The 17,781-nt window shown below is 36.0% G+C and overlaps 1 protein-coding gene across 1 annotated transcript; it reads left to right on the top strand.

Moving 5' to 3' along the window:
• The first annotated feature begins 2,705 nt into the window (after positions 1 to 2,705).
• Positions 2,706 to 17,267, top strand: LOC129268403 (ubiquitin-conjugating enzyme E2 variant 2-like). Its single transcript, XM_054905954.2, has 4 exons — positions 2,706 to 2,839; positions 5,357 to 5,508; positions 8,568 to 8,693; positions 11,468 to 17,267. Exons 1-4 carry the CDS (start codon positions 2,833 to 2,835, stop codon positions 11,606 to 11,608), a joined length of 426 nt encoding a protein of 141 aa, XP_054761929.1. The 5' UTR covers positions 2,706 to 2,832; the 3' UTR covers positions 11,609 to 17,267.
• The last annotated feature ends 514 nt before the right edge of the window (positions 17,268 to 17,781 follow it).

Here is a 17,781-nt window from a genome sequence, read left to right as displayed (position 1 = left end):
TTGCAGTCTATGTTTCTTCCCGCTCTTTAATTTCAATAATCGGCAGTCCGGTCGTGTTATTATTTTGTTTTTCTTGTCCCTTTTCTTTGTTTTCCAATTTAGCTTTTGACTAATTACATTCTACTTTCGTTTCCCGCTATTATTTGCAATTTTGTCATCTTTTAATTTATTTCCCACCGTGCATGCTATTGCATTACATAGGCCTATTTCGGAATGATTTGTTCTTTCTCAAATGTTCTTCTTTCGTACATTTTCCCGCTTTCCTTCCTTTTCCATTAAAAAAAATGTTTTTTCTTCGTTTTCTTTTCACTTTTCCCTTTCCCTTTCCTTTTCCTCCTTTCCTTTTCCCCTTTCCTTCCCCTTTCTTTTTCCCTCCTTTTTTTCTTTTTCCCGTTTTTCTTTTATTTTCCCGGTGAAATCTGCCAGGGGGGGCAACTTGCCCCCCCCCTGCCCCCCCGCCTGTTACGCCACTGGTTTTGGATATGGTATAGTGCTAAATCCAGGGTTGAAGTTAGCCATCCCATTAATGCAGTGGCGTACAGATGCGGAGGGGCGGGTGCACTTGCTCCCTCCCCCCCCCTCCAAAGAAAATCACGACCAAGAAAAAAAAAGAAAAGGAAATAGCGAAGGATGAAATAAAATATAATTTTCTTAATATTAGGCCTATAACCTATTATCATATTTTTGTAATAAAAATTTCGAAATGTTTGCTCGCTTGCTTTGCTCGCTCACAACTTCTTCTAATTTTTTCCCGATAGGCCTACGCCATATTTCGCCCCCTCAATTTTTGGCTCATACGCCACTGCATTAATGTGTGCAATTTATAGCGGAGCAACTGAACAAGCACAAACTAGGACTCTGTCCCAATGGTTAAGGTTGGTGAATATTTTGGTAAAATATTTTATATGGATGTGAAGTTTAAAGAAGAAATGAACTACAAATAAATATTAAGCAAAATAAAAAAAAAGTTATTCAGTTGGTGGAAGCAAATAGATTTGACCATATAATATTAGGGAAAATTCATCTTCTGAAAACACTATGCACTTTCAAAATTGATTTATGTCTCATCTTTGATTGTGGTCCCCAAGTGGGTTAATGTGGCCGTGGAAATATATATTATTAAAATACAACGTGTAATGTGGATGAAAAGATTAATATATTGTGACAATCAAATGAAATGGAAAATGCTGTTCAATAGTTTATGTAAATCAATTGGTGGTGTGTTATTTTTTCAATGTAATTGTAACACTTAATTTTATTCAAATGGTAGCGTTGATGTATCGAGTGTTATCGGTACAACAAAATGAAGCAACAGATAATAGTTGATATTCTGGCTTTTATTATAACAAAATCGGATGAACCCAATATTGACCTCTGGGTTTTAGAGGCAGGTCTACACCTGATGAAGTGGGAAATAAGATTGATCTCTCCTTGCTTTCCCTGTATGATTTCTAAATATAACATAATGTTTACAGGTTTTTCTTAACTTAAACTGAAATGAAATGGATATTTTACTCTTACATAATTATACCGGCAAGATCAAAGCAAAGTTACCGACATTCTATGTTGAAATGTTAACAGTTTGGCAAGGAATGGAAGAATGTAGGATAAAGAAGAATGATTGTGTTTGAAACACTATAATATTTAATAACAAATTAACATGTATGTATTGATAGCAAAATTGTATTTGATATAAAACTCTATACTCAGAACAAATTTAAACTTATCATTTGATTGATGAAAACGGCCTGGCCAGTTAACCGCGGTTTTGACTCTAATGATATTTTGAAAATATATGATGCTCTGCTAAACGTTCATTCAGGCTCAATCCATTACAAAGTAATCAGTCCCATGACGACCGTATCTCTTTAGAACTATTTGGAAGAAATGTAAGTAACACTAGACAAGATCTGTTCAAAGCAATTACTCGTATATAAATGTATTAACGGTTTAAAAAAGACCGATGACATGCATAAAATCAATCGGATTTTTTCACGTTTAACAGTAAAAAAAATTGGCATATTTTTATGAGACCTCGTTTTTTCTACCGTGCATTGTAAACTTAGGGAATTTCAGTTTAAACAGTTACACAAATGATAAACTTCATACAATAGGTTATATTTCATCTAACAAAATAATGTTCGTTTTGTTATCAATTAAGAGGTTGAAACTCTTGATCACTTATTTAAAGGTTGCCCGAATGTTCAAGCACTTTGGGAAAATATTGGACATAAATTAAGGTTAACAGAATTGGAGAATCTCTCCTTGGGAGACACTTTCAAGTTCAAATAGGATAAAATGTTTGAATACAGTAATTTTAATGGTTAAAAAAGGCAAGGCAGGAAGCTGTTTTGCCACCTGTTGGAGCCATAATAAAACATCTCCAGAAATGGGAACAGGTTCGTTTAGAGTAACGAATGGATGCGTATGGTACATTTTTATCATGACTTTTTTTTCAAAGTATTTATCAATATTTATAGTCTTTATGTTCTTCAGCAAGTGTGATCAAAATGTTACCTTTAATTATTATTTGCCATATTTATTTCGTCTTAATGTTTTGTGATACATGTATGATTTGTTTGATTATGAATATATTGAAGAAAAAAAAATTGTAAAAAAAGGCATGGAATGGTATCGGGGGGGGGGGGGGGGCTGCGGGGGCACTCGCGGCTAGCTAGCTAGGCTACATGCCGATACTGCTTCGCATGCTATCGATCATTTCTGGCCTGCGCCTGTCAAGCGACTTTGTTCAACCTGTGACTGTGACTGCCTGTCGTCGAATAAAACAGAGAGATTTCTTGAGAAATAGCTGGTTTTCATTGGATTTTCACAATGACAAGTAATTGTATATTATAATAGTGTATTCTTAATTGACAGTTGATTATTTTCCATTTTCATTATGTTCTCTATTTCCATATAAATGTGAGCAGAAATATTATCATTTAATTGCGTGCATTATTTTCATCTCGGTCCCGCCTATTGGAATGTGTGCGGTGTGGTTATTGGTGATGTACTCTTGCATTTTTCCCTCAACAAAAAGGCTCAAGAATCAGGCAGCTTTTCTTTTTTTGTAACTTAGAATACTGCCTAAGGCTCATGAAGGTGCCAGCCCAGCTTTGAGCGTGTTGGTGTTGTTTTTACTGTCAATGACATTGACGGCAAGATTGTAAACTAGGCCCTATAAAATAATTGACGAAAATGTGATTGTGAAGTGGGTCAAGGGGTTTCACCGGTTTCGCGATCTCAAAATTATATTCCGATCGATGAATGCGTGCTGCGCTGGAAAACCGTTTTGAAAAAGTGTGACCTAACTTCGCTGACCAAAGTTTTTGTGGAGATTTAAACAAAAATTTAAGCTCATAATTATCACCCATGGCTACATCTCAGCCGCCGACTACAGAATAATTGAAGGCACGGCGCATTCAACAAATAACGTTATTTTCTGAAAAATGAATACGAGGACTTACAGAATGAAGTCCTCCTACGAAACTTACCAAACAATGTGAAGTCAATTCCTCATAATTTGATGAATATCCCTCAAAATGCGTCATTTAATCGTTGATTTTTCTTCTCGTTGACAAAATACGAAAGCCACCTTTCTAGCTCTCAAATTTTTCGTTTAATGAGCGAAAGAGGGCGCGCGATTTATCTTCATATCAAAGACACTACAAGGGAAAGACTAGACACAATAATTATCTTACACGTAAATCGATGCAAAGCGTTATGCAAAGTCGGCAAAGTGTTCAATCTTTTTACTGTACAGACTTTGGTGGAACGTTAATTGACAAACGAACGGTAGCACTTGCGGGGCTTTGTTCAAGGTACATAGAATTTTCTATATTTTTTGTTTAATTTGTCATCATCTTGAATATTTTACAAAAAGTATTATCGTCAGCAAAAATAATAAAAAAGTATGTTTTTGAAGTTATTGCATTTATTTGGGTCTCTATTTTATCAAACAATTATTGGAATTGCGCGTACAATGAATCATGAATCTAGTTTTAAAAAAACACCAAGCTGAATTAAGGTTGTGAACTGTATTAGCGCCACCAACGACATTCTTTTTATTTCCGTGGAAGAGACGTGCGAAGCCACTTTCCAGGCGGAGGTAAGCGATTTTGCTCTTTTTTGTGTCCTTTTAAATTAAAAAAATATGTTAAAAATTGAAAATGGAACACTTTATACCAGAAAAAGCCCTGGTGAGTAGCGGAATGGGTTTCGGCTAACATCATTCACGTTATGAAGCGATGTTAACGACAACTCTAAAATCCACTACAAAAACACGTTGGTTGTGCGAGGTTTGTATAGCATATACTAACGTCGCAATAGTGTGAGTGTATATTTATATCAGATTGACGACAAAATGCTACAGAATCAGTCAGTACCATATTTTTTTGAACTCATATTTTTGGTGATATCTGCTTGCAAAATGATGATATCGTGATGCTTGTTGAGAATTTTAGATTTCTTCAGAACTGGTCGTAACGATGACAAATTTTGCTGATCTTTTGTCAATATTTTCATGAATACTGAACTCATCCTAAAGAAACTTACGCCAACGGGTGATTTTAGTTCGCTTTTCACGTTGATGATGTTATATTTTAAGGATATTGGTTAGTTTTTTATATAATGACCATCCACGAAGTATGGACACGCACGAAATTTGGACTCACTTCCATAGACCGAAAAATCAGTCTATTTCTGTCACTCTTTTGATCTCCAGACTCCACTGACTCCTGAGTCACTTGGTCAATATAGCAAAGTCTCCCATAGAACTTTTAGTGCCGGTGTATTGCACTAGGGGCCTACACTTTACTACAGCGTCTATGGAGAAAAGGGTGCGCTACCTACTGTACCCCCTTCGATAATTCCCCCTTTTGTTTTGTCATTCGTTTTGACAGGAAAAGCGTGCAAGCGTGCGCATGTGATTATTTGAAGAAACCAATTAGCTTACCAGTTTCTTGAAGTGTGTGATTTAAGATCCAAAAATCAAATTCCAAAGAGCAGGTGTGTCGGGTTCCAACGATCGACCGTCGTCATGTTTCTGTTGCAGCTTGAGCATATAAATGCGTCAGCCAATCACGTTTGTGTTACCATTTTCGGTTTATGATGGTTACTCTGGTAATAGGAGCAGTATTTATCACATTGTCAACATTCTATGTTGATGCGATACACTCTAGGCCTACAGCGGAAATGCATTGAAAATCATGTGTGTTAACACTTGAGCATGACCTTTAGTCAGGCTTAACTCATTTTGACCCACCCCTCCCCCCCCCCCCCCCCCCCCCCCCCGTCTGATACTTTAAAGCAAAAAATATTCAATGCAAGATATTCTCTTTTATGTATGTTCTTGTAGGTCAATACATTGTTCCAAGGAATTTTCGGCTCCTTGAAGAACTGGAGGATGGGCAGAAGGGCTCTGGAGATGGAACGATCAGCTGGGGTTTGGTGAATGATGATGACATGGCCATGACAGATTGGAACGGCATGATTATAGGCCCACCAAGGGTAAGTGGCAATGGGGCCTCGGGGGGGGGGTGGCAGGGGGGAGTTGACCACCTTCTGACTATTTGAGTCTAGTGAGAGTTATAAAAGGGGGGGAAGAAACCGTCTGTGACTTTTTGAGTGCAGTGAAAAAATGGGGGGGGGGGGAGGGGAAGGAACAAAGAAGAGTTAAAAAAGAGAGGGATGTCAGAGTTATGATCTCAGGTCCACCAAGGGTAAGTGACTTTGTACTTGGAGTATAGAACTTTGGGGTTAGCTATTTAAAGGTGTTCATTTCATTCTTTGTTCATCAGACTACACTTGAATGAAAGATCTACAATTTATCTATAAAGTACTTATGGGATAAAGAACTTGTACTTGGAATATAGAAGTTGTGGGTTTTGATAGTTAAAGTAGTAATCAATACATTGCATCATTTCCAACAATTTTTTTTTTTTCAATTCTTTCTTCATCAGACTGCATTTGAGGGATTGATCTACAATTTAAATATAAAGTACTGGTGGGATAAAGAACTTGTTGTGTTTGCTAGTTAATGGAGTAATCAATACGTTGCATGATTTTCGACAATCTCTTCTTTTTTCATTCTTTTGTCATCACATTGTGTATGAAGGAATGATCTATAATCTAAAGATAAGTTTCTTGTGCAATAAAGAAGTTGTATTTGGGATATAGAACTTGTGGGATTAGCTCGTGTGTTGGCTCAGTTGGTAGAGCATCCGTCTCACAACCGGGAGGTTGGAAGTTCAAACCCTGGTTGTGTCAAAACTAAAAGACGTATAGAGAAGGGAGTTGCTGCTACTCTATTTGGCGTTCAACATTTTAAGGTCAAGTACACCCCAGAAAAATGTTGATTTGAATAAAAAGAGAAAAACCAAACTAGCATAACACTGAAAATTTCATCAATTCGAATGTAAAAAAAGAAAGTTATCACATTTCCAAGTTTCGCTTATTTTTCACATAACGGTGATATGCACAAGCCAGTGACATGCAAATGAGACAGTCGATGATGTCCCTCACTATTTCTTTTGTTTTCTATTGTTTGAATTATACAATATTTCATATTTTTTTTACAGATTTGACAATAAGGACCAACTTGACTGAACCATATAGTATCAAACAATGCTAATTCCACATGTTCATGGAGGAATTAATTGTTGTTTCACTTGACATTGAGGAGAAAATTTGAATATTTCATATTTCATATAATGTAATACAAAAGAAATAGTGAGTGGATGACGCCATAAGTCTCCTCAATTGCATACCGACCATGATGTGCATATATAACTGTTTTGTGAAATTAAGCAAAACTTTAAAATGTCATAACATTTTGTTTTACATCCGATTTTGATGAAATTTTCAGTGTTATGCTTGTTGGATTTTTCTCTTTTTATTCAAATGAACTTTTTGTTGGGGTGGACTTGTCCTTTAAGGGATAGAGCCTCATCGATCTGACGCTGCACAGTGGCTGCCAGGCCCATCATCAATTGGGCAAAATGAATTTTTAGAATATTTCTACTTTCACGTTTCTATTTCGAACAATGAAATATGGATTTTCATTTTTTTTTTTTCATTTAAAGGGATGGTCCAGGCTGGAAATATTTATATCTCAATAAATAGAGTAAAATTCACAGAGCAAAACGCTGAAAATTTGATCAAAATCGGATAACAAGTAACAAAGTTATTGAATTTTAAAGGTTTGCATTATTTTGGTGAAACAGTTCTAGGCATGTCTCTACAAATATTCATTAGGTGGGCTGATGATCTCCTATCTCCACTTGTTCTTTTGTATTTTATTATATGAAATTAGGTTTATTCAAAATTTTTCTACCAAGAACTAAAACAATTGGATTGACAACTGATTAGTGCATTAGTTCACAACTTATTTCATCATAATGGAGACACATCATTTACACATGTATGAAAAAATAAAACATTTATGATTTCATGTAGTTACCTAAGAAAAAACGGTGGTAGGCCGTGAAGCCCTCTCAGGTGGGCCGCGAAAAGCTCCAGGGGAGATAAAAAAAACTAGTAGAAAAACTCAATATATTTCACAGACCTGTCCGAATATGGTATGTCCGATCAGTCTGTAAGGGTCAAGCAAAACTGAAGAACGCTTCTAGGTATCATGCATGTTGCAAAGCATGCACATGCACACTATGATGGTTTTAATGCAATTGTCGCCCATTTACCGGACATTTGCGAATGCAGATTAGTTCTCAATATGTTTGTTTCAAATGTGATTCAGAGCTTTGTGTTCAAATTTCACGATACATTTTTTCATCAAAATTGATGTTTTCTTAAAATTTTGGTAGGTGGGCCTCGAAAAAAATCTGAGAGTCAAAGTGGTCCTCGAGTAAAAAAAGGTTGAGAAGCGCTGCTTTAAAGGACAAGTCCACACCAACAAAAAGTTGATTTGAATAAAAAGAAAAAAATCCAACAAGCATAACACTGAAAATTTCATCAAAATCGGATGTGAAATAAGAAAGTTATGACATTTGAAAGTTTTGCTTAATTTCACAAAACAGTTATATTCACATCCTGGTTGGTATGCAAACGAGGAGACTGATGACGTCATCCACTCACTATTTCTTTTGTATTTTATTGTATGAAATATTCTAATTTTCTCCTCATTGTCAAGTGAAACAACGGGTATTTCCTCCATGAACATATGGAATTAACATTGTTTAATACCTTATGGTTCAGTCAAGTTGGTCCTTATTGTCAAATCTGTAAAAAAAATGAAATATTGTATAAATCAAACAATAGAAAACAAAAGAAATAGTGAGTGAGGGACATCATTGACCGTCTCATTTGCATCTCACCGACTTGTGCATATCACTGTTTTGTGAAAATAAGCGAAACTTTATAATTTCATAACTTTCTTATTTTACATCCGATTTTGATGAAATTCTCAGCGTTATGCTAGTTTGATTTTTCTCTATAAATATATTCAAATCAACATTTTACTGGGTTGGATTTGACCTTTAAAGGAGTGATCCAAAACTGTCCATGATTTCCAACAATGTTCTCTGTTCTTTCATTCTTTCTTTCTTCACCAGACTCCTTTTGAAGGAAGGATGTATAATTTAAAGCTCAAGTGCGGTCCCAGATACCCGGATGATCCCCCCACTGTCGTTTTCACCAATAGGATAGCACTAAGCTGCGTCGATTCACACTCGGGCGAGGTAAGTGGTGACGGAGGTGATAGATAGATAAATGGTATTTATTAAAATTCTCCACATATTGCAGTTAAAGCTAAATGACAGCAGTTGCAGTGAAATACTGATTTCGTGAGAAAGTCTGTAAAACCAAGGTTAAGTATTACTATATCATCGTGGATCTAGATCTGGTACAGTTACATAAACTGATCTTTGTGAAATCATAATATCTAAGCTAAAAAACGATCACACTGAAGATCGCCAACACAGATAGGCACACGTGGGACAGAGTATTATTATTGCTGGAATAAAGACCCGACGGAAGTGACAGAATCCACGCTTATTTTGCTTATTTCTCAGCAATTACACAATTTCTTCCAGAATCCTTTGGCACATATTTTTTATTCATACAAACAGACACTTTGGTGATCATTATATTAAATTCTGCAAAAAGTCATTTTGAGATCGTCCCCACAACTGGAATTTATCTTTAACAAACTGAATTGCATGTGAATTACAAAGCTAAAAATACAAGTATACATTTCATTGAATACATTTTACAATACAATGTTCAAGCGTGTAAGTAGATAAAATACAGTATACTGTATACCATTGATCTTATGATACAATTAAAACTATTAAAATTACATTCATGCATAACTGTATTGTCAGGATCAAGAAAGGTTTTTGGAAAGGAGAAGGCGAGGAAAGAGTACAGGGTTAGAGAATTGAGGTAGAAAAAAGAAGAAAAACCATTAGGAAGAGTAAGATAGATCCTGACAAGAACATGTAACAAATAGATCCTGGAGGTTCCAGGAGGCCGAGTATTCCGTACTTTTATCCACATCAAAAGACTTTCCGTTTATTAGCCCAATCTTCAACGAAATGGGCCATTCTTGGTCACACACGTGACTGAAATGATGACAATCTTGACTTTAATTAGTTATAAATCTTATAATTTTAGACATTTACAGAGCTGCCAAGTAGTACGATTTTTCCGTATTTAGTACGTTTCTGCAACCAAAATACGGCAGTACGTTTTTTCTTTAAAAAATACGTTTTTTGTATTTATTTTTTTTTACAAAATCGAAATTTATTGAGAAAAATCATCTCTACATGTCTCTATTTCATAAAACGCACACGAATATGGTTATTAGATCAATGTAATTTCAGGTAACTTGTTTTTTTTTCAATCATTTTGTAAAAACCAGGGTGAGATATACACAAGTTTCAATGTTTTTTTTTTTTTCATCTGCAAGAGCAGTGCACATTTTAGCTTGCATGCAGCTTGAGCGCCGTGATGGGCGAGTGCGCCAAGCATTTTTATTATGAAATACACTTTTTTGGGGAAAAATACAAAATATTTATCTCACACGGTAAAAATACCGATTTTTTTGTCAAAATACTGATTTTGGGGGATAAGAATACTGAAAATGCAAAATACAACTTAGCAGCTCTGCATTTAAAACTAATTATGATGATTTTGAAAGTTTAATTTCATTTTGAAATTCACAGGAAACTTTTAAAATCATGCATCTGTGTGAAGTCACACACGTGACCCACTTCCTTTTGTCCTCTTGACCTTGAACCTGCATATTGGAGACAGCAAGAAATATTTCCAAATGATAGCTGGCTGAACATATTAATGTTATATGCATTTTGAATTACAAAATCTCTAAAATTATTTTAGATTTATAACAAAAAAAGTCAAGATTTGTCATCATTTCCGTCAGTCGGGCACACACTTGACAAAGAATGGCCCAAATATACACACCAGAAAGTACCTGTCATTGTGACCGCGTAAACAACAACTAAGCTACTTGGGTCATATTTCGAAACCAAAAGCAAGGTTTATGAGATTAGGCTTAGTAGAAAATAATAGACAAGTGTGGACCATCGGCATCATGGGATGAAACCACAAGGTCAAGGGTGTGGGGGACTTCTGGGCCCCGTCTTACAAAGAGTTACGATTGATCCAATCAATCACAACTATGGACAGCCAGCAATGTCATCATCTTTGATAAAAGCATGTTGGTTCCACATGCTTTCTCAATATGTTGCATATTCATAAATTCACTGTTTTCTGGACAATTTATTGTGCTTCTCCTTGTTTTCAAGGACACTGCAAGTTTCCTAAAGAAAACCTAACGACGTTGATGGATTTCCATATACTTAAGGTTGATTGGATCAATCATAACTCTTTGTAAGACAGGGCCCTGGAGGCTGAAGCATATTGTTCTTAATACTAAATAGGTTCATTATTGCGGACTGAAATAATCGCTAGAGGGTATTCATTTGTCTCGCAATCTACTATGGTCAACAATGAAATTCGTGATCACTCTCGCAAAAAGTGTTCACTAGCTTTCTAGGAAATTCGTGATCACTCTTTATCAAGTGACGAAAATTATCTGATAACGATGTCTATTTATACCAATCCCCAGGACCGTACGCACGAACGCGGGAACAATAGGTGGGCACTGATCCGTTATGTGATTGGTCGGGCATATATATGCAAATGAGCCGGAGGTATATGAATACCCTCTAGCGATCATATTGTTCTTATGCTGTGTTGGTATCCGTCAAGAGATTCATCTGATTGGTAGAACTCAAATCAAACAAATTTTCATCTTTTCACAATCAGTTTGGTTTTTACCTTGTGAGCTTTCGCGTACTTGTTTCTGCAGGCTTAGCCCCCACCCCATTCATCAATCGCCCCGATGTAGCCCCCAAATTAGCCCCTTCCCGGATTAAATAAATGTCCTGTTGTTTTGTCTTTCCTCTTTTTTTTTCTTTACGTAAAGGTTTTGAAGCGGAATCTATCAGTTCTAGATAAATGGCAGCGGTCGTACACTATCAAGACTATCCTCTCTGAACTCAAGCGTACAATGACGGCCAAAGACAATGCAAAGTTACAACAGCCTCCAGAGGGCGCCAGATATTAGTAAATTACACATCTGTTATGTTGCGGCTATCTCTTTGTATCCCTTCTCCACCCTCATTTTCTAATCCCTTTTTCTCTCTATCTCTCTTCATTATTTTGCTCTCTCTCTCTCTTTCAAGGTCTTCACATCTTAATTAAGGTCTTAAGATCTTGATAGATCTTAATTGAGATCTTGATCATAATTGATCTTAATTTCTCTCACGTGTCCATGCTCTCAATTATTCTGGATTTTTTTTAGCACTGTCCCCCCTCCACTTGTGTTTGTTTTTTTAGAAGTAATTACTCGTTATGGTGATATAATCACCATATCCATACATTCTAATCTAAATCCCTCTTCTTGACCACCCCACCCCCCACCCACTAACCACTAACTACTGTAGTTATCTATTTCTTTAGGAATGCTCATGTCATTTTCTTTGCCTATACATGTATTATTACATACCGGTACTTTATATAGAATACTCTTTTTCTCTTTGCCGTATGTAACTTTCTACATCCAAAAAAATGTTCTTGTACTCCTCGTCTCTCTTCCTCTCTCTCTGTCTGTCTGATTCCTTTGTGCTCTCTCTATCTGCCCCTATCTCCATCCCATGTTATCCCATTTTTTTCTCTCTCTTTCACTCTCACTTTCTCTCAGTCACTCTCTCTACTTCACTTTCTCACACACACACTCACCCTTCAATTTCTTTCCTGTTCTCTCTCTCCCCCTTCCCCTCTTTCTCCCCCTCTCTCTCCTTGCCTCCCACTTTTAATTTACCTAGTACATGTAATATCAACATTATAACAAGGAGGTATGGACGCCTCAAGTGTATATTTCTATTATATGTATTAGACAGATATCTCCCATTAGTATATGGAAATAATTGTAAAAGACGCTCCCAAAGGTTGAGATTAAATCAAAACGTTTGATCAGCCTTTAAAAAGAACAGAAGGAAGGACCACTTTTGTTTTGAATATGTAAAGGCAAAGTAAAGTGAAGGTTTTATAAATACTCTGATTTTGCTTTAACCTATAAGCCCTGGTTTAAAGTTGTGGTTTAACTATGGAGAGCCAATTGGGGCACATATTCCTAACCGTACACATCCATATTATTAACTCATTTGACACTCAAATTGTTCATGATTTTCTGGGAATGATAACTAGTACTTTTCTTCATTATGAAAGCATTAGTAAACATAAGAGACATACAATATAAACAAAATTTTTGTATTTTTGGCTCTCCATAATTTTAGTTAAACCGTGGTCTAGGTTAAACCTGACTTCAGAATACGAGCCATAGAGTTATAGTGAGTCTCTCCTCTTGAGACACTTCTGCACTTTTCTTTTACCCCTGTATTTGTAATCACATATGGAATGATGTGAAAGAGATGATAATGTACTGAAGAATTTCCGTATCCGGCGCAGTACGTTGTGTCGTTCGGGAATAAAGGCCCTTTAACTAGCTGTCTACCGGAACCAAGTGATCCCTGTACAAAGCCTACGGGAATGACAGAATTCCGTAGTCAACAGGTTAACCCATTGCCTACTGGGACCAGGGTCCCGTAACACAAGGGTTAGCGATCAATCGTACGTTTGATTTTCACGATTGATCGTACATTGTAGTCAATGCAGTCAATCGTAGAAAAAATTTGTACGATCATTGCTAAGCTTTGTGTTACGGGCCCCAGGTGGCTGCTGTACAAATCCTATAAAATAACAGAATTCAGTAGCCAACGGGCTAACTGAAGCTAATCATGATCCCTGAATTGGCAACACCATTAGAACGATGAAATCTCAGTTCTAAGCGGAAATCTTCAACTGTGATATGTTGTGAAATCTTGCAGTGGCTGTTAGGTTTTACCGGTTCCAGTATTTTTTCTTTTCAAATTTTGTATGATGTTTATAAAATGGTTATGAAAAAAAGTTGCCAATCGGATTAGCAGTCATAAAAGCAGATTGATCGTAACCTTATAACAAATCTGTACCTCTATAAGTTGGATGGCATTACATTCATTGATATTTATGGATAATACAGGCCATGTTCGATGAAGGTGATCAATTATCATCCCTTAGAAGTCGTCAGTTGTTCACATTTGTCATGGCAACCGTGTTTCTCAGCCAATTGAAATCTAAGATTGGTGGTGAAAAGATTTGACAATATCTTCACGATGATGACCTTGAATCATGGCCCCATAACACAAAGGTTAGTAATTAATCGTACGCTTGATTTTCGCGATTGATTGTACATTGTAGTCAATGCAATCAATCGTAGAAAAATATTCTACGATCATTGCTAAGCTTTCTGTTAAGGGTCCTATATTTCAATGTTGTTGATGTATGACTGTACCCTAGTGTTAAGTCCCAAGACTGTTATTACTTTATGGAAAACGAGTGTAATTTGGGAGGAATACATCATTTCACAGAATTACTTCATGAAACAAAATTCTGTCAACTTATCTTAACTTATGCGCCCCCCCCCCCACCAAAAAAAAGATAGGTCAGAACAAACAAGTGAGAAGAAAGAAGCCAACAGAAAAACATGCGCTGCGTGAAACATCACAAATCTCTTTTGCAGTGTTAAGCCTGTTTGCAAAGCTTTTAATAGGGCTGTTAGTGGAAGACAACAACGATATACAGCAGATATATGTGTATACGTGTCCTATAGGTCTTGTAAGTTTTTACTACATGAAATTACTTTGTTGTATATTTTGTACATGTATACAAAGTTTAGATCACTGAGAACATAGAGTTTGCATATTAGAATGAACAGAAAACGGGGGACTGTGATGTAGAAATAATCCTTGCAAAGCAGTTACCTGACAAATATAGTAAATATGTTGAACGAAAACTGTAAGGAAACTACAGAAATCGTTCTGATCTGCAGAGCAATATTACTAGATTTCATTTTTGATCGATATATATGCTGCTCCTATTTGAAAATCTGCCAGAAATATTTACACAAAGGACCATTTTCTTATTCAATGTTTTATTAACTCATTGAATGTGAGAAACAATATCTCTCGTATGGCTTGTCAATTGAGATATTTAATTTGTTATTAGCGGCGAAAAGATTTGTAATTAAATCATTATCAGCTTATTCGGCATAGGCCAGTGTTGTACAGTATCAAGTTTCGTTTGTCAATTTATTTAAGTCCTTTTGCTTTCCAAGCAAATGTATGATTTTCAATACTTGTTGGTCACAGACTATCTGTTAGAAACCTTGTTTATATATAAATGAAAAAAAAGGAATTGGGTTTACTCCTCGGTCCATAAAAATGGCTGTTTGTAAACATTGGAAGTGGGTGCTTTGATCCGCTGGAAATACAATGCGTGTAAAAGTGGGTGTGAGCAGTCAATATTAATTTTATAAAAGGGGGCTTTTGACTCGATAATCTAGGTGAAATATGGGATTAAACCTGTGATTATTATTCATGGATTTATGTATGATAATGTATGATATCTGTATACATGTATTACTAATAAACTGCTACTGCATTGTCAATACTTATTTACATATTAAATGATTGATATGGGCAGATAGTATGTTGGAAACGTGAACTCGTATAGCCCAACATCTTCTCTTGCAGTTCCCTAGCAGTTATTAAAAATACTCTATATAAAAGGAAGAAAAAAGAAAATCTACATGTAGATATACTAAGCCCATTTTTTTATTGCATAATTAAGTACCATTCATTCAATACTTAAAAAATGGTTGAAAATGTATAAAATCACCCAAAATAAATTGCTATGGAAATTGAAATCACTGTTTTCCACCCAAATTGGCAACTTTCCAACATACAATGACATTCTCAGTCAGTCTGTATTTCTTTCTGATGCATACATTTTAGAATGAAAAACTAGCAATGAAAGATAAAACTGAAGTTGCCAATTTGGAGATTGAAAACTAATTAATCAAGGAATCTGTAGCCATGCATGCATTAGCATTGGGCCATGCAGTTGAATGTTTAATAATGGTTGCAAATCATTATCAACAGATAAAAAATAATGGTTATGATAATGATTATCTAAAGATACAAAAAATGTTGCTTATAATGCAGTACTAGAGATAGATTACAAACAGGTTTCCTCATTATTTTAAAAGCTGATTAATAAACAGAAACCAGGCAAACAAAACGAGCATTATCTGTTCTTTGCAAGTTTATTTGCAAGTCTGGAGTAAGATGAAAATACTGTTTTGTACTTGAGATTCATGTTTTAAAGTTATGTTCAACTTACAGTTTATTTCGTCAAAGGATGGGGACACATGGGCCATGTAAAACATAGCCTAACAATTGATTCATGGGACATACTATACGATTGATTTCATTGATTACAGTGTACACTCTTTCATGAAAATTGATCGTATGATCAATCACTGATCTTTGTGTTATGGGATTGAAATTGCATTCAATTGAGTGATTTATCAGATTCTCGTGTGGGCGCGTCGTGGTCTGGTGGTTACGACTCTCGCCTTTCAAACAGAGGGTCGTGGGTTCGAATCCTAGCCATGGCGTGTTTTCCTTCAGCAAGAAATTTATCCACACTGTGCTGCACTCAACCCAGGTGAGGTGAATGGGTACCCGGTAGGATTTATTCCTTGACGCTTCAGCGCCGATATGGCGGCTCAGCTGCAGCCGGGTTAATAATATGATACCACGTATCATAGCGCAGTTGAGTACATGCACATACATGTAGTAACAGCGCTATATAAATGGACATATTATTTTCACCCTCATTTCTTCTCAAAATGGTCCAGATATCGACAGAGTACATCGTAATTCTATTTTTTTTTAAATGGAGGTAAGGTCCCGGTTTCATGAATTGTGCTATCAATAACAAGGTATAAGACCTGTTGTAAGCTACTGTAATGGTGGTATGCGATTGGCTGTGAGCAACCATCATTTCAAACTTTAGTAGAAGTTATAACAAAGTATGTGAAAATGGGAACTCGTATAAAAGCATCACAGTTGTACACATTTTTTGTGGAGTTTTGATTTCAAAATGATTACATGTAACTGACTGCATGGGTGCTGCAAGAAAGTGGCAATCGATTGCAAGCAACTTGCGATCAATTGCCAGCAACTTGCGATCAATTGCCAGCAACTTGCGATCAATTGCAAGTCAAATTCGGTCCCAGAGTTAATCATATGTCTTGCAATTAAAAAAAAAAATTGTAGTTGATTGCAGGGCCCCGTCTTACAAAGAGTTGAGATTGATCCGATCAACCACAACTATGGACGGCCAGCAACATCTACATCTAAAATGCAAATTTGTTCAAAATATTTCCTAAATACGATGTATATTCATACATTCATCTTTCTTTTGAAGATTCAGTGTGACACTCTTTGTTAACTAAGGAGATTGTATGAATTTCCCTGTAGAAAAAATTATGGGGTGGATGGATTTCCATACAGTTGGGATTGATTGGATCAATCGTAACTCTTTGTAAGACGGGGCCCAGGTCTGCTTCAAGAAGTGTTAACTTATTTACTTTAACTAGAATTGATCTATCGATTCTAAAATTGCAACATAAATTTGCAATCGATTGCAGATATTTTCTTGCAACACCTCAAAGTTGACTGTATATTGAGAGTATAATTCTCAAACTTGAAAAAAGAAAATCATGTTTTTCTGTACATGTACTATAAGTAAATAAATACAAAATGTTGGTGTTTGTTTGATATCTTGAGTCTCTAGTTGTTTGTTTTGTTGTCTCAAATATGCATGGTGGGTTTTTTTTTTTTGGGGGGGGGGATTTGTTAGAAACTTGCAATCAACTGGAAGTTATTTTTAAGGCCCCAAAATCAATCTAGATATTGCAGTTCCTTGAGAAACTGGCATTTGATTGCTGGGGCAGCTTTTACAAAGAGTTGCAATAGATTCTGAATTTGTAATCAAACCCATACAGGGATTAATCACAAATTGTCAACGAGGAGATGATTTGAGATTGATCTTAATTTTATTTTCTAGAGTGACTCTGTAGGTAAGGCTTCTCTGATTTATGCTCTTTCTCTTCCATTTCTTTTGCTTTCCACCCTTGCTATTGTCTCTCCCCTTTCTTCTTTCCACCACTCATCTCTCTCTCTCTCTCCATCTTTCTTTTTTCCACCCTTGCTATTGTCTCTCCCCCATTCTACTTTCCACCACTCATCTCTCCATCTTTCTTTTTTCCATCCTTGCTATTGTCTCCCCCAT

This window comes from Lytechinus pictus, chromosome 9, assembly GCF_037042905.1.
Source record: "Lytechinus pictus isolate F3 Inbred chromosome 9, Lp3.0, whole genome shotgun sequence".
NCBI lineage: Eukaryota > Metazoa > Echinodermata > Echinoidea > Temnopleuroida > Toxopneustidae > Lytechinus > Lytechinus pictus.
Note: the sequence above shows the minus strand (reverse complement) of the source record. Positions and strands in the feature narration are given on the sequence as shown.

Excerpts from the sequence above, each read along its gene's own strand:
- LOC129268403 (XM_054905954.2), top strand. Across the intron at positions 5,509-8,567 it reads TGATTATAGGCCCACCAAGG|ACTCCTTTTGAAGGAAGGAT; the intron begins GTAAGTGGCAAT and ends TTTCTTCACCAG. Across the intron at positions 8,694-11,467 it reads TCGATTCACACTCGGGCGAG|GTTTTGAAGCGGAATCTATC; the intron begins GTAAGTGGTGAC and ends CTTTACGTAAAG.